The sequence below is a fragment of the Tenrec ecaudatus genome, chromosome 12, assembly GCF_050624435.1.
Source record: "Tenrec ecaudatus isolate mTenEca1 chromosome 12, mTenEca1.hap1, whole genome shotgun sequence".
Taxonomy (NCBI): domain Eukaryota; kingdom Metazoa; phylum Chordata; class Mammalia; order Afrosoricida; family Tenrecidae; genus Tenrec; species Tenrec ecaudatus.
Window position 1 is genome coordinate 128,515,947 of NC_134541.1, and position 14,150 is coordinate 128,530,096.

Consider the following 14,150-nt stretch of genomic DNA (forward strand, 5'->3'; position numbering starts at 1 on the left):
GGGTTCTGAATCAGCAACCCTGGATGCAACGGCACACAACACGGACCTGCACCATCCTCACATTGGTTACGCTTCAGCCTGTGGTGGCCGCCCCGGTGCCGCTCCACCGTGTCCAGGGCCTTCTTGTTCACTGCCCCGCAGCTTTCCCAACCGTGATGCCCGATCACATGTCCACAGGACAGGAGACCACATCTCTCGATCCGAGCCTCTAAGGCGCATGCTGGCTGTATTTGTGCCAAAAGGAACTTGTTTGTTCTCAGTCTCTGGTACTCTGAATGTTCTTCGCCAACACCACAGTTCAAATGCATCGGGTTTGTCTGTGGTCTTCCTTATTCCATGTCCAACTTTCCCACGCAGATGAGGCGATTGACAATAGCATGGCTTGGGTCAAGCCCAAGTGACATCCTTGCTTTTCAACACTTTCCGGAGGAGGGCCCCCTTTCCCTGTGTATCTTGATGGGAGCAGACTGCCTCATCTTTCTGCCACAGAGTGGCTGCGGGATCCAAACTGCTGACCTCTGGGTTAGCAGCCCTCTGTGTGAGCCCAGGACATGGCCAAGGCCCCTCTCACACAAAAAAACAAAAACCTCACTGCCATCAGTCAATTCCAACTCACAGCACCCTATAGGACAGTGTAGAACTGCCCCTGTGGGTTTCTGAGGCTGTAACTCTTTGGGGGAGTAGAAAGCCTCCTCTTTCCCCTTCAGAGTGGCTGGTGGTTTCGAAACTGCTGACCCGTGGTTACCAGCCCAATGTATCACCACTGTGTTACCAGGGGTCCCTTTCTCTAAGGTCAAGATAAATAAGCATAAGCAACTCTTCTGACTTACCTTCAAATTTTTCTTAAAGCCCAGGGACTGGCTATATGTCAACCAACCAGAATAGACAAATCTCCAGGGACAGGAAAGCAGGCTCACAGTGGCCAGGGGTTGGGACACAGTGGTTACAGAGTTTCGTTGGGATGATGAGAATGATCTGGAATCAATTATATGATGAATGGAGGATGGCACCCCTTCCACAGACTCATTCGCTATAAAAGGGTATTTTATGATATGGAAATTCTAACTCAATAAAACATATAGACCCCCCACTCGCTGCCACCAGATTGATTCCAACTCAGCAATCCTACAGAACAGGGTAGAACTGTCCCTGTGGGTTTCTGAGACTGTCACTGTTTATGGGAGTAGAAAGCCTCATTTTTCCCTTGGCCTAGCTTGTGGGTTTGAACTATGAACCTTAAAGTTAGCAGCCTAACATGCAACCACGCTGCCACTAGGCTCCTTGATAAAACATGCACAGACCCAAAAGGAGTAACGTAGGTAGAAGGTCTGCCAGAGGCCAAGGGGCCCAGGTCTGAGTCCAGTGGACACAGGAGCAGAGGAGCCCATGCTGGCCATGAGGGATGAGGTATGGCCTAGAGACGGTGCTGGGTTGTTTGGGCCTGCCCTGTTCCCTGGCCCCTCCATCCCACCACACCCTGCTCCCACACACCGGGTGGGACTAGGCAGCTGTGGGTGGCTCCTGGCACCCGGGGCTCAGGAATCTCAGGCTCGAAGCAGCCTCCACTAGCCTCCACCTCTGTTTCCCTGAGGTCAGCCCCTCCTCCCCGGCCTGGTCCAGATATTTACTCTGGGTACTAGGGTGCCTCAGCTGGCATCTAGCGTTCCAGTGGCCACTTTCCCTCACTGGGGTGGTGGAGCCTGACCCGGGTGGGGCCTGGTATCACAGAGCGCTGGCCACGCCTGCTCCCAGTGACGGGCTGGACTGCTGAGGGGAGCTGGGTGTTTGCAGCTATAAGTCTTTTTAACCCCCACCCCAGCTTGGCAGCCAGACTAACCAGCTCTTCTGGGGTGGGGGTAGGGTGCCCAGGAGGCCGTCCCTGCTCTCCTGTGGATATGCAAGTTAGCTGGGCGCTGGCTGGCGCCATGGGGATCCCCCAGAGGCAGCTGCGCCCCTGGCTACTGCTCCTGGTGTTGAGTTGGCTCCGGCCCAGCAGAAGCCTGGGTGAGTGGGGGTCCTGTAGAGGTGGGGGGTGAGTCGGGGCAGGGAGCTGGCCTGGGCCTAACCCTAACTCACCCCCAATTGGGAGAGACAGTGCCCATTACTCCCAGTGGCCCTGCATTCCTCTGCGTGGTCACCACGGCCTACCCTTGTCCCCCAGACTTGATCCCCTACACGCCTCAGATAACAGCCTGGAACCTGGAAGGCAAGGTCACTGCCAGCACCTTCTCCCTGGAGCAGCCGCGCTGCGTCCTTGATGGGCACGCCCAGGCCACTGACACCATCTGGCTGGTGGTGGCTTTCAGCAATGGTGCGTGGTGGGCTGGGGCTGGAGGGGAGGGCGGGGGCCGGAGAGTGGGACCTGGACGCCCGGCCCTCGCCAGTTCTTGCCACAGCTGCTCGAGTGTGAATGTGCTCCAAACACCCCCGGTCTTCGTAGCGGGGTCAGCGCAACTCTGAGCGACAGGGCGACCCGCCCCTGTGAGTTTCCAGGCTGTCACTCTTCACGCCGGTGGAAAGCCCGGGTACCCAAATGCCTGCTGGGCTTTGGCCATGGGAGGGGCCGGTGAGGGGATGCAGGATGCTGGGAGGGGGCACATGAGCTGGGGCTTTCTGGGCTGGAGGAACTACTCAAACTCACTGTCACTGCCATGGAGTCGAAGCCGACGCCTAGTGACCCTAGAGGACCGGGTAGAACTGCTCCTGTGAGTCGCGGAGACTGTACCTGCTTATGGGAATAGAAAGCCTTGTCTTTCTCCTGAGGAGTAGCCGGTGGTTTTGAACTGCCAGCCTTGCCGTTCGCAGCCCAACGGGTCACCACTACACCACCAGGGCTTGGAGAAAGAGCCACTGGGTATCTGGAATGCAGAAGGCAAACAGCCTGGGTGGGGAGCGGGGTGGGGCAGGGGCTCCATCCAGACGGGGCTTTCAGAGAGTATCACAGTCTGATTGGTGTCCAGATGGTGCCTCTGGGTCCTGCTGGGGAGGGGTGGCCTGCTGGGCTACCAAGGGACTATTGGAAGGCAGGGGAGGATAGGTCAGCACGATGCACTTGTCTCTCTGTCCACCTGCAGCCTCCAGAGACTTCCAGAACCCCAAGACACTGGCTGAGATCCCTGCCTTCCCTGAGCTACTGACCAGTGGCCATTATATGACGCTGCCCCTGTCCCCGATGCAGCTACCCTGCACGGACCCTGCTGGTGGTGGTAGCAGCATCCCGCTCCTGCGGGTGGGCAACAATGCTCGCTGCCTTGCTGACCGCCAGCTGACCTACTGCAATGGCCCCCTGCCCAGCCCTGGGCCTTACAGGTGAGCCACCACACCTCATGGCTGGGGTCAGGGTTCTGCTTGGGGCTGCATGCTGTCCTCTAACACCCCTTACCTTTGTCCAACCCCCCACCCCCTTTCCTGTTTGCACATATTGGTCAGCCCTCCTCCCAGTGGGGGCCGACAGGCGCTAGTCTTGTTCCAGACGTAAGGGGAGGGCCCCAGGGAGTGCCCAGCCGGAGATGCCCCACTTGTGCACTTGCGCCTCCCACCGGAAATCTGGCAGGAAGCTCAGGCTGGGGGGCTTAGCCAGGTGGGGAGAAGGAAGTTAGGGGTACAGGAGTGTTGGCGATCACTCATTTTGGAGACAAACTGCGGTGCACACTGTCAAATGGTATGTCCATATTAAGGGCGTATGTGGAATGATTTTAAAAAAGAGAGGCGCAGCTGGGAGGAGTGGGAGGAGGGAGGAGGGAGGAGGGAGGAGGGAGGAGGGAGGACAGGGCGGGGCCTGAAGCAGGAAGCGGAAGTTTGCCCATCGACAGCAGCACCCTGGACCTGGTTCTCTGCCCTCTCACCCACCGGGGCTCTGCGTCTCCCCCAGACCCCGTGTCCCCAGCTCCAGCAGCCATCAGAGCGATTTCCCTCGGAATCCACCGGCGGGCTCCCTTGTGGTCCAGAGACTTCAGAAAACCCCCACTGTGCACAAAGATAAAATGGGCGATTCTCTGCCCAGCCCCGGGCTCACCCTGCCTCTCCCCCACCCCACCGGCCCGCCCTCCAGCCCTGCTCTTGGGAGATTGCATATGACACACAATCTCTGGGACGCCTTAAACCTGTGGGCCGGCCCAAATCGGAAGATCTACAAGGATGGGGCGGCTGGCAGAGGTCCCCGGGCCAGAGAGAGGGGTGCGGGGCCGGGCCCTAGCTGGCAGCCACCCTGCGGGGAGACCCGCCACCGTGGACTGGGCCGAAGGCCCGGCACAGAAGTCCGGGGTCTGCCGGAGGGAGGGAACACCTGTCGGCGGAGGCATCTAAGAAGTGTCCCCGCCCCTTCTCCCCTGCTCCCCCGCCCTCCTCCCCTAGGGTGAAGTTCCTCCTGATGGACGCCAGGGGCGCTCCCAGGGCCGAGACCAGGTGGTCAGACCCCATCGTTCTCCTCCGAGGTAGGGGCTGGCGGGGAGATCCTGACCGGCTCTCGTGGGCCAGCTTGTCGCCTTCTGCAAAATGGACAAGCGCACTGACCTCTCTGCCCGGCTCCCATGATGCTGGGGAGTTGGGGGCGGTTCCCAGGGCCTCTCACCCCGCAGCCCCAGTCTCCCTAGCCTTAGGAGCAAACGACCTGGGGGAGGGGCAGCCCCGAAGGAGGCGGGGTCAGAAGGGAGGCTTCCCTAAGCTGCACCCCAAGGGGCTGCAGGGGTAGAGCCGGGGAGGGCTGGCCTCTGCAGGTCCGGAATCCAGGATCAGCCCTGAGTTATCTGCTTCTATGGGCCAGGCAACGTTAGGGTACAGCCCGGGCCCTGTGATCAGGTGCTGGTCGCTGAGGCCAGGCTGAGCTAGACAGATGGGAGGGGTCCCCAATCCCCCCCGCCCCCCCCCGCCCGCGGAGGCTGCCTGGGCAGCCAGGCCTTGGGGAGCGAGCGTTGGGGGAGGTGGTGACAGCCTGAGCATTACTGTGTGTGCAGGGAGGGCCCCGAGCTCCATCGACACGTGGCCAGGGCGGCGAAGTGGGGGCATGATCGTCATCAGCTCCGTCCTCTCCTCTCTGGCGGGCCTCCTGCTCCTGGCCTTCCTGGCCGCCTCCACCATGCGTTTGTGAGTGGCCTGGGCCCCCAGATTCCTGCAGGCCCCTCTTCTCCCTCCTCTCTCCCCCTTAGCCCCACCCCCACCCAGTCAAGGACCCCAGTGAAGTAAGGTCTCCAAGGGGTGCAGGAGGATGGCCCCCACCGCTCCTCTGGGGACAGGCCTCCAGAAAGGACTTCAATCACCTGTCCCCCAATGTGTCAGTCCTTCTCTCTGTGGTGGCCCTGACGTGACCAGGCTAGTCAGGGGGTCCCCTGGAGGAGGCAGGCATTCTCGGGTTATGGAAGGGAGGAGGCTACAGGGATCTGTGGGGCATGGCCATGGCAGTGGGGAGGTGGTGATGGGGGTGGGGTGGCTGCAGGGTCTCAGCGAGGCCCTTCCCACCACAGCTCCAGTCTCTGGTTGCCTGAGGAGCTGCCTACCCCCGAGCAGCTGAGGATCGGCTCCTTCATAGGGAAGCGCTACACGACCCACCACATCCCGCCCAGCGAAGCCACCACGCTGCCCGTAGGCTGAAAGGTCCTAGCCAGGCTGTGCGACTAAGCAAAGGGAGATGGGAGTTGGGGGGGAGGAGATGAGGTGCAGGGTTCATCTCCAGCCCCTGCCCCCACCCCCAGCCTGGGATCCTTGCCTTTACCCACTTCGTGCTGCCCCCAGCTGCCCCCAGCCCCAGCTGAAACTGCCCTCCATCAGCACCCACCCCAAGCCCCACCCCTCTTCTGCCTGCCCTCCTGTGGAGGAGTTTGCGGTCTGTGACCAGGGAAGCCATCAAGGACCGTGCTCAGCCACCTGAGGTTTGAGTCTCCCTCTGCCCCGTCCCAGCCACCAGAGACTGGGGTTGGTATCAGGCTCAGGCAGCCCTGCCTGAGCGGGAATTTCCTGGGAACAAAGGTCAGGCGGTGTGGCTGCCCCTAGGAATATGTAGTCACCAATTCCGAACACATGCAAGTTGGTCCGCCGCTCCATCATCGTTGAGAGCTGGCTGTGTGCACGTTCAGTGTGGGGCCTCAGGGCTACAGACGGGCCCGGAAGCTCCTGACCTCGGGGCCACAGCTGACCACGTGTTCAGAGTCCCCTGTTCAGAGTCCCCTGTTATTGCTGGGAGATGGGACCCTTGGATACCCTCAGGCCGGTCTCCCCAGCTAGGGCTCTGGGAGGGGGCTGCGTTTCCCAGCATGGCCACAGGGGCGCGCCAGCGCGCCGCTGCAGACGCTCACCCGACGCTGCCAGTTGCCTAGTACCGCGCATGGCCCTACTGGGGGGCCACTGGAGGGCCCTAGGGAACTCAGGGGTCCTCACCATGAAGGACACCCCTGTGGTGTCCACACTCACAGCCATAACCATTTCTCAGTGGGGGAGACCGAGTGGGAAGGTGGGTTACACGGGATCTGCCGTTCAGAACCACCCTGTGCTGTAGGGTCACTGTTCTGGAACAAGAGCTGAATTGAGGTCCAGGCTTAGTGACTTGCCCACCCCCCTGGATTCACTGCTACCCCCACCCCCCATCCGAGCCCCTGGGCTCCTCTCCAGTACCCTGGGCTGGCCATGAGCCTTCCCAGCAGGGTGACCGGCAGCACCCACCCATCATTGGGTTGAATAAACGTGCTCTGAGTGCTACCTGGTATTGATCCTGAGGGGGTGAGAGGGGCGTGAAGTTGTCACCCGTAGAGTCTGGCCCTGCCACCAGCCCAGGGCTGCCCCTCATCTGTCCCCGGACTTGGACTAGAGTCATTGCAGCCGGTGGCAGTGTTGGGGGAAGAGGTGGGACCAGGGGTTTGGTGCAGAGGATGGATCCCTGGAGACCAGGGGACAGGGCTGTCTCCGATCTGACATGGTTTCACATGGGGGCGTGTGTTTTGCCGAATGGGAGGGGTGGGGGCCCCCGAGGTATGAGGAAGCAGAGCAAGGTCTGTGTTTCCCTACAAAGCACCCCAGGAGTAGGTACCCCCCACCCCAAGCAGATCCACAGGAACATTAGTCAATGAGGAGGGGGGATTCTTCCAGAAGGAAATGCACCGACTCCAGGCTGGGGCAGGGGCGGGGGTGCAGTGCCTGTGCTGAGGACCCCAGAACCTTGCTGACTGGCCTGCCAGCAGGACCTCAGACCTCCACCAGCTCCTGTGGAGCAGAACCAGGCTGGGGAGGGGGGGGAGTGAGGGCCCTGGAGACGCTTGTCTTTGCCCATTTCTCCAGGACACAGTGTGGGGGCGTGCCTTGAAGCCATTGATCCGTAACAAAATGGCTGAGGTATTCAAAACAAGTTAGTCCTCAGAGGCAAAGGAGCAAGGGCCGTGGGGGCGATTGATCCAAGATGACTCAGCCGGCCACTGTGCAGAAACTCAGAGGGAAGCCGGGCCAGGCGGCAGGGCCCACGCCCTCCCTGCCCCCTCCGTGCTCACGGCCCCTCCTCCCGGTCTCCCAAGCCCCTCTTTCTCCCCCATCATTATCCCAAGCCTCAGGCCATCCACCTTGGCCTCTCATAGGAGGTCAGCAGCTGCCCCTCCCTGGTCTCCCCACTTCCATTCCAGACCCCCCTCCATACCCATTCCCCTTGGAGCCTGTTATTAACGTCACTTTCCATCCCTGCTCACAACCTTCCAGGGCTTCAATGTCCTTCCCTGTTTCCCCGAGGTGTCACTTGGAGAGTGGGGTGGGGGGTGGGGTGACAGACTGCAGTCCCTGACACTGTCAGAGATGAAGGCAACAAAATGACCCCAGGGTTCATGGGGGAGGTGGAGGTGGAAGTGGTGGTGGAGGTGGAGGTGGAGGTGGAAGTGGAGGTGGAGGTGGAGGTGGAAGTGGTGGTGGAGGTGGAGGTGGTGGAGAAGGTGGTAGTGGAGGTGGAGGAGGTGGTAGAGGTAGGGGTGGAGGTGGTAGTAGAGGTGGGGTGGGGGTGGAAAGATGGTAGTGGAGGAGGAGGAGGTGGAGGTGGAGGCATGGTGGTGGAGAAAATGGTAGTGGAGGTGGAGGAGGTGGTGGAGGTGGTGGAGGAGGTAGAGATGGTGATTAGGGAAAGGGGCCACCAAGGAATTGGCATCACTCGCATTGGCGTCACTCATTACCTACAGAGGTAGTGCACCCAACTCCCACGGTGGGAGGAGGCATCCCACAAGCTGGCCCCACCCATGGGGACTCCACTTATGTTTAGGGCTCACTCAACTGCAGTTTGGCCTCATGTACAAAGACACTTTCCAAACACGGTCAAGCTTATAGGCTAGAACTTCAACATAGACAAGTCACCCCATGGCAGGGTCAAACGTGGAGGGCCACCCAAATAAACCTCGGTCACCCTATCAAGTCGGTCCCTTAGGGGGCAGGGTAGAACTGCCCCTGTGAATTTCTGAGATTTTACATCTTGAATAGAGTGGACAGCTGTAACTTTTCCTCTTGGTGGGTTCAAACCGCTGGCCTCATGGTGAGCAGCACTCCCACGTCACCACCACCACCATGGCTCCGTAACATGGAAGACCACGTTCTGGTTTGGACGATTCACTACTGCCCCGTCAGGGCCCCCAATCCTCCCCCAGGCTGGGGACTCAGACCCCTGAGCCCCATCTCTCCTGCCACCCACCAGCACGAAACCGAAGCCCAGGGTGGGCAGTGTCAGACTGCTCTTGGCCACACAGCTGGGCAGTGGAGCTCCTGGCTGCTGAGCCCACCGCCTCGCTGGACTCGATAGGGACCCCTCCTGTCGCTGCCCCAGCTGAAAACCCGCCTACAGCAGCCTCTGCCAAGGAAGCTGCCCAGGCTGCTGTCGAGGGACGGGCAGGCCCCACTGCCCATGACTTAACAGGAGCCAAGAACACACCCATGCCCTCTGCTTACTCTGCCCAGCCAGAAGGGGCAGGCATGGGGTGGGCAGGGTTTCTGTCCCCACCACTAAGCAGAACACCAGGCCTAGGGACCCGGTCCAGAAACCTCCCTCGGCTCAGTTGTGACCCCCCATCAGGCGAGAGTATCCTGATAACTGGGTGCTTCTGGGCGCGCTGGTCCTGGTCTTCTGCCCACCACCTCCCCTAGGAGCACCTTGGCCAGCTTTGTGGACGGCCTTCCTCCTCATGTGCAGCTAGAGACGCTGGGAGCTCCCGAAGCCCAGTCCTGATCTTGCCCCCCCCCCTCCCAAGATGTCCCCAACTCCTTGGGATGCCACACAGTGAGGCGAGAAACAACAAAGTGAGCTCAGCCAGGCACCCCCAGCCTCAGTTTCCCCTCCATAAATACGAGTCCTCCCCCTGGAAGATCTTCAAGCGCCTGTCGGCTCGGACATTCCAGACCCAGCCTCCTGGAAACCCTGCCCCCATGGGTGGCGCAGGCCTGGGTTAACTGGGGATGGGGGGTGAGGGATGTGTGTGCAGAATGTGTTGCCCTTGACTATCAGTTTTCTTGCTGACGTCTCCCCCTGAGCCACCGAGAAGAAGAATGCCCATGAATCATCTGGGCTTGTCCTGCTCCCCTCCAGCACCACTCCCCTCTCCCCCTCCCTCCTCCCTCCTGAAGGGTGGGGGGCGGACGCCAGGTCTCTAGGAGTATTTCCTGGAGCGTCTGGGCTAGGCGTAGACCCAGGAGGCCTGTCCAACTCCATCAGGCCAGGGCAGTGGGAGGGTGTGGTGTAGCCACAGAGAGGAATAGGGGTAGTGGGCTAAGCAGGAGAGCTGGAGGATTGAGTCTGTTTAGATCATCAGACATCTTGGGGTACCCCTTCTCTATGGGGTCCCTGGTGGGGTGGAGCTGACCGAAACCACAGACCCAGTACAGACCTGCAAGGGGGCTCTGAAGGAGGCATCGTGGGCACCTGCGGAGACAGCAGACAGACAGACATCCCTGGAGACAGCAGACACATCCCTGGAGGAGGTGGTGTCTGAGCTGGCGTCTTCCCAGAGGCTGGAGAAGAGGAAGGCAGGTGTGCTGAGGCGTTGTGGGTCAGGATGAAGTGTGTGTGGGGCGGCGGCGGCAGCGGGAGATTGAGGCAGTAGAAGTGGCCTTGGGCGGAGCATGGAAGCAGGTGGGTGCTGGGCCAGGGGGCAGACTTCAGAGTCTGAGGTGGAATCCGGGGAGAAGTGGTTTCTGGGCAGTGTAACTGCGGCCCTGAGAACACCCCTCCCAGCCACTCCCAGGGCCGGGGCTGGATGCCTGGTCCGACTCAGGCTCCACGTCCCCTGCCGCAGACAGCCCGGCTTCAGCAGCCGTCAGAACAGGGAGACTTCGTCACATAGCCACCGGGCAGACAGACGTTTCAGGAACACACAGAGAAACGTGTACCCCCTTTCGCACGAGGTGTTCTGTGGAACACCAGGCTGCCACCCCGTCTCTCACCCGGCTGACTGTAGTACCCCTTTTGCAGGGTCCCCTAAAGCCCCTTCTCTTTTGCCCACAGCAACCAGAAACTTCTCAGTAAATTCTCGATCGACCCTCGCCCCCTCTGTTCTAAGCCCGCAGTGACTCCGGGCTCCCCGTGATACAAGCCGAAGGCCTAACAATGACCTGCAGGACCCTGCACCTCCTAATCATCACACACAACAACATGCTCCCTGCTCAAGGCTGGCCTCCAGCAAGCCCACCTGGCCGGCACGCACAGGGCACCGCATCAGGTGTGGCTGCCCCTCCCCTCCTCTCGAATCTCGGCTGCGCTGTGGCCGGCTTGGCTCTTGGTATAGCAATGGTGTGTGTCAGGACTTTCAGTCTCACTCCCTCCAGGGGCCTGGAAGCTTCCATTCGGGCTCTGTTTGGAATTCTCACGGCCAGTGTAAAAAAAAAAAAAAAAAAAAAACTCAAGCTGGGCCACTTCAAGAGTGCCAGCCACCTCAAGCGTGGGAGTGGAGTTTCACTGTGAGTGACCACAGTTACTCCTGCTAATGCAGCAGAAGGACCACCCAGCTGAGCCCCGCCCTCACTAAGGGGCTGCAGGAGAGATGTGCTCCGTCGCTGTTGTGTTAAACCGTAGCCTGGGGGGGTGGGGGCCTTTCATCATGCAACGCAGTCAGGGTCCAAGACACCATTCTCTCTCCTAAACGTTGCGACAGCCTCCCAGGTCTCCTGCTTCCACCTTTGCCGTCCTATAGACCAGCGGTCCTCCACCTGCCTCAGGCCGCTACCCTTTCATACAGTCCCTCCTTGGCGGTGACCCCCCCCTAACCATAACATTATTTTCATTGCTACTTCATCACTGTCATTTTACTACTGTGATGAATCATACAAATATTGGATAGGCAGGATGTATGTCCATGGTTACAAAGTGAACATCATTAAGGCATAGTGATGAATCCCAAGAAGGATATGTCATTCTACATTGTGAAATATTTATTTCTAAAGACAAATAAATGAAATTTTGCCTTGAAGCATGGTGTCGCAGTGGGCAGACCCTCCTGGAGGCAGATAGAGGAACGGTGTCTTGGTTCCTAAGACCATATGAGCTATGTGTTTCCCCATGGTCTTAGGCGACCCCTACGAAAGGGTCCTTTGACCCCCAAAGAGGTCTCGACCCACCGGTTGAGAACCGCTGCTACAGAGTTATCACCACAGGGATCAGACTAAGCTCCACTCATAGGAAGACAATGCTCACCCTGACCTGCAGGACCTTTGCCCTCTGACCTCTCTTTCTAGAGAACAATTTCTCCCAGAATCCCATTGCTCGTCCTCTCCCTGGTTTGTCCAAACGTCAATTCCATGATCTTCCTGCCTGTAGTACTCTAGCCTCCAGTAACTCTCATCTTCTAGCCCTGCTTCTAACCTCTGGAGTCTGCATGCATCACCACCTGGCATTCGGTTAGACCGGTTTGCACTGGTTGAATATCTGTTCTTCAGCTCCATCTCAAGGCTGAGACCCCCAAACTTGGGACGGTGCCTGGCCCAGAAAAGGGCCTATGGCTATCGATTGAAGAAGAGAATGGAGCAAGTCCCCTCCCTGTTCCCTGTCTTCTAGAGCGGTCTGCCCACCGCCTGTGGCCACCACAATCCTGCCCCTGGCAGGCTCCCAACCAACAGAGTGTCAATTCCACGGAATAGAATGAAAACGTCCACCTGCCTCGTGTCCAAGTGGACAGACAGAGGCCCAGGCAGGGAGAGGCTTGGCCATAAATTTAGGAGGCTCAGGGAGGAACCCCAGTCTCCTGCCCCACAGCCTCAAAATAGTGACATTTCATCAAAGAAAGAATCCTACTCAAAGAAAGAATTTTCTGATTTTTTTTTAAATTAATTTTACTTAAAAAAAAATATTTTTTTCCTGGTTTCTAATTTGGAGTGTGTGCTGCCTTGGTTTGCTTGGCGAAACGGTAAGCCGACTGTCCGGGGAGACAGGCAAACAGGCCTGGATGGGGCTGGACCACCACATAGTCGAAAGGTTCACTGTCAGGTGAACTGCCTGGGCTTTGCCTTTGACCATAGCACAGATGACAGGGGTCCAGCTGGCGAGGGCGGGGGAGGGTGGGCAGAGCTGGAGGCCCAGACGCTTCCCCTCCCTGCCCAGACAAAGCCCGGGCCCCTCTGATCTCCTGAGGCTGGAAAAGCACGTGCCTCCCTTGCAGGTGTCCGCTTCTCCCTGTGAACCTTCTCCAGGAGGGGCGTGATGGTTGCTATGACACTGGGCCCTTGTTTGGTGACACAAAACTGAGTGGGCCTTTGTGTGCCCTCCCTGGGTGAGGAGGTAGGTGGGAGCCTCGCCCAGTGAGTCACAGCAAGGTATGACCTAGGAAATGCATTATTCCCCAGAGTGGGGCCTGGCCCGGCTCCTGCCCGCATGAGCACTCGGGATCCGTTGCCCTCACGTCGGGAGGCGGCGGGGCTGGGCAAGTTCAGACCGCAGAGAGAAGACTGGAAGTTAGAGTCCTAGTCTTCTGATCATCAGTTGGCGCTGCCGACAAGATGGGCCCATGTGGGGGGAACCGCCCCCCACGATAATCACGGGTTCAGTAAGAGCAATTGTATGGTTGAGGTATATGAATGAAGATCATAACAGTCCTCGAGAGTAAGAGTGATAGGAGAGAGTAAAATAAAGAAGTCAGACTCATTTGATGGTCGCACGCTCTCCTCAGCTCCTCTTGGTGGTGCAGGGCAGGAGTGAGAGGGATTTATTGCTAACCAAGGCTTCTATATCTTTTGGGGCCATGCAAGCCCCCTACTTATGGGTAAAAGCATACGTCACAGGAAAGGGTTGTACTATAGGTAATACAGCAATGGGAGGGGGACAATCTAGGGGTACACACGCTATAGGAAGAGGGGGGATTAAGGGTATACCTGTGACAAGATGGGCGGATCCTGGATTCATGATGGCGGCCTAACCTTGGTTGCCCTTGAACTGGAGACTTTCTTTAGCCAAAGCTTTCAGGGGAAGCAATCCACTGTCCCCAACAGCAGGGAGTGAGCCCCATCTATTGTGGGAGAAACCATGGTACCTGCTCGCTCTGGATGGCTGGAGTCTTCAGCTCCCTGACAACCATTTACCATTAGTTGCAAGCAGTATCCTACGTCTCACATGTATATTTTGGGGAGTCGAGCTGGGGGAACAGTCTTTCGTATCCCACAGGCCCATGGGCCCCTCCTCTTGTCAGATACACTGGAGCAGAGACCTGCTTATATTATCAGTCAGAGGAATTAAGCACAGCTTTTGTGTCAGACCTGGGCTTCGGCACTGGGAGTCAAAGCAGACCCAGTCCCTGCCTTCAGGGGGTTCAGTCCAATGGGGTCTAATGGAGACACGAGGGCTTCGTCCGATCATGATATGATCAGTGAGTTGATTGTGATTTTAGGGGTTCATGCTCACCACGGGAGAGTCAAACATGGGCAAGTTACAGCGATTTCAAAAGTCTGATCCTACATCACCTGGCAATTTGAAATGAAACTTCCTGGGCTTCACCACGGATGCATTGAATCAGAAGCTCTGGAGCGAGGTCCAGTCATTTGTGTTTCAGCAAAGCCTTCTGGGTAACTCCGATGCTAAGATCGAGAACCACCGGTTTCTGCTCTGCCTTTCTCTATCGTTGTTGTGGTTCGGTGCCGGCCAGTTGGTCCCAGCTGGTAGCAACCTTACGCACAGCGGAACGAGATAGTGCTTGATGCTGGACCGTCTGCACACCGGCTGTTCTGTT

General features: G+C 58.5%; 1 protein-coding gene across 1 annotated transcript; it reads left to right on the forward strand.

Annotated features, from left to right (window-relative positions):
• The first annotated feature begins 1,925 nt into the window (after positions 1–1,925).
• UPK3B (uroplakin 3B) lies at positions 1,926–5,748 on the forward strand. The gene is made up of 6 exons (XM_075564896.1): positions 1,926–2,004; positions 2,162–2,311; positions 3,075–3,309; positions 4,354–4,433; positions 4,953–5,082; positions 5,460–5,748. Exons 1-6 carry the CDS (start codon positions 1,926–1,928, stop codon positions 5,584–5,586), a joined length of 801 nt encoding a protein of 266 aa, XP_075421011.1. The 3' UTR covers positions 5,587–5,748.
• The last annotated feature ends 8,402 nt before the right edge of the window (positions 5,749–14,150 follow it).

Excerpts from the sequence above, each read along its gene's own strand:
- UPK3B (XM_075564896.1), top strand. The coding sequence starts at position 1,926 with ATGGGGATCCCCCAGAGGCAGCTGCGCCCCTGGCTACTGCTCCTGGTG. Across the intron at positions 4,434-4,952 it reads CCCCATCGTTCTCCTCCGAG|GGAGGGCCCCGAGCTCCATC; the intron begins GTAGGGGCTGGC and ends CTGTGTGTGCAG. Across the intron at positions 5,083-5,459 it reads GCCGCCTCCACCATGCGTTT|CTCCAGTCTCTGGTTGCCTG; the intron begins GTGAGTGGCCTG and ends TTCCCACCACAG.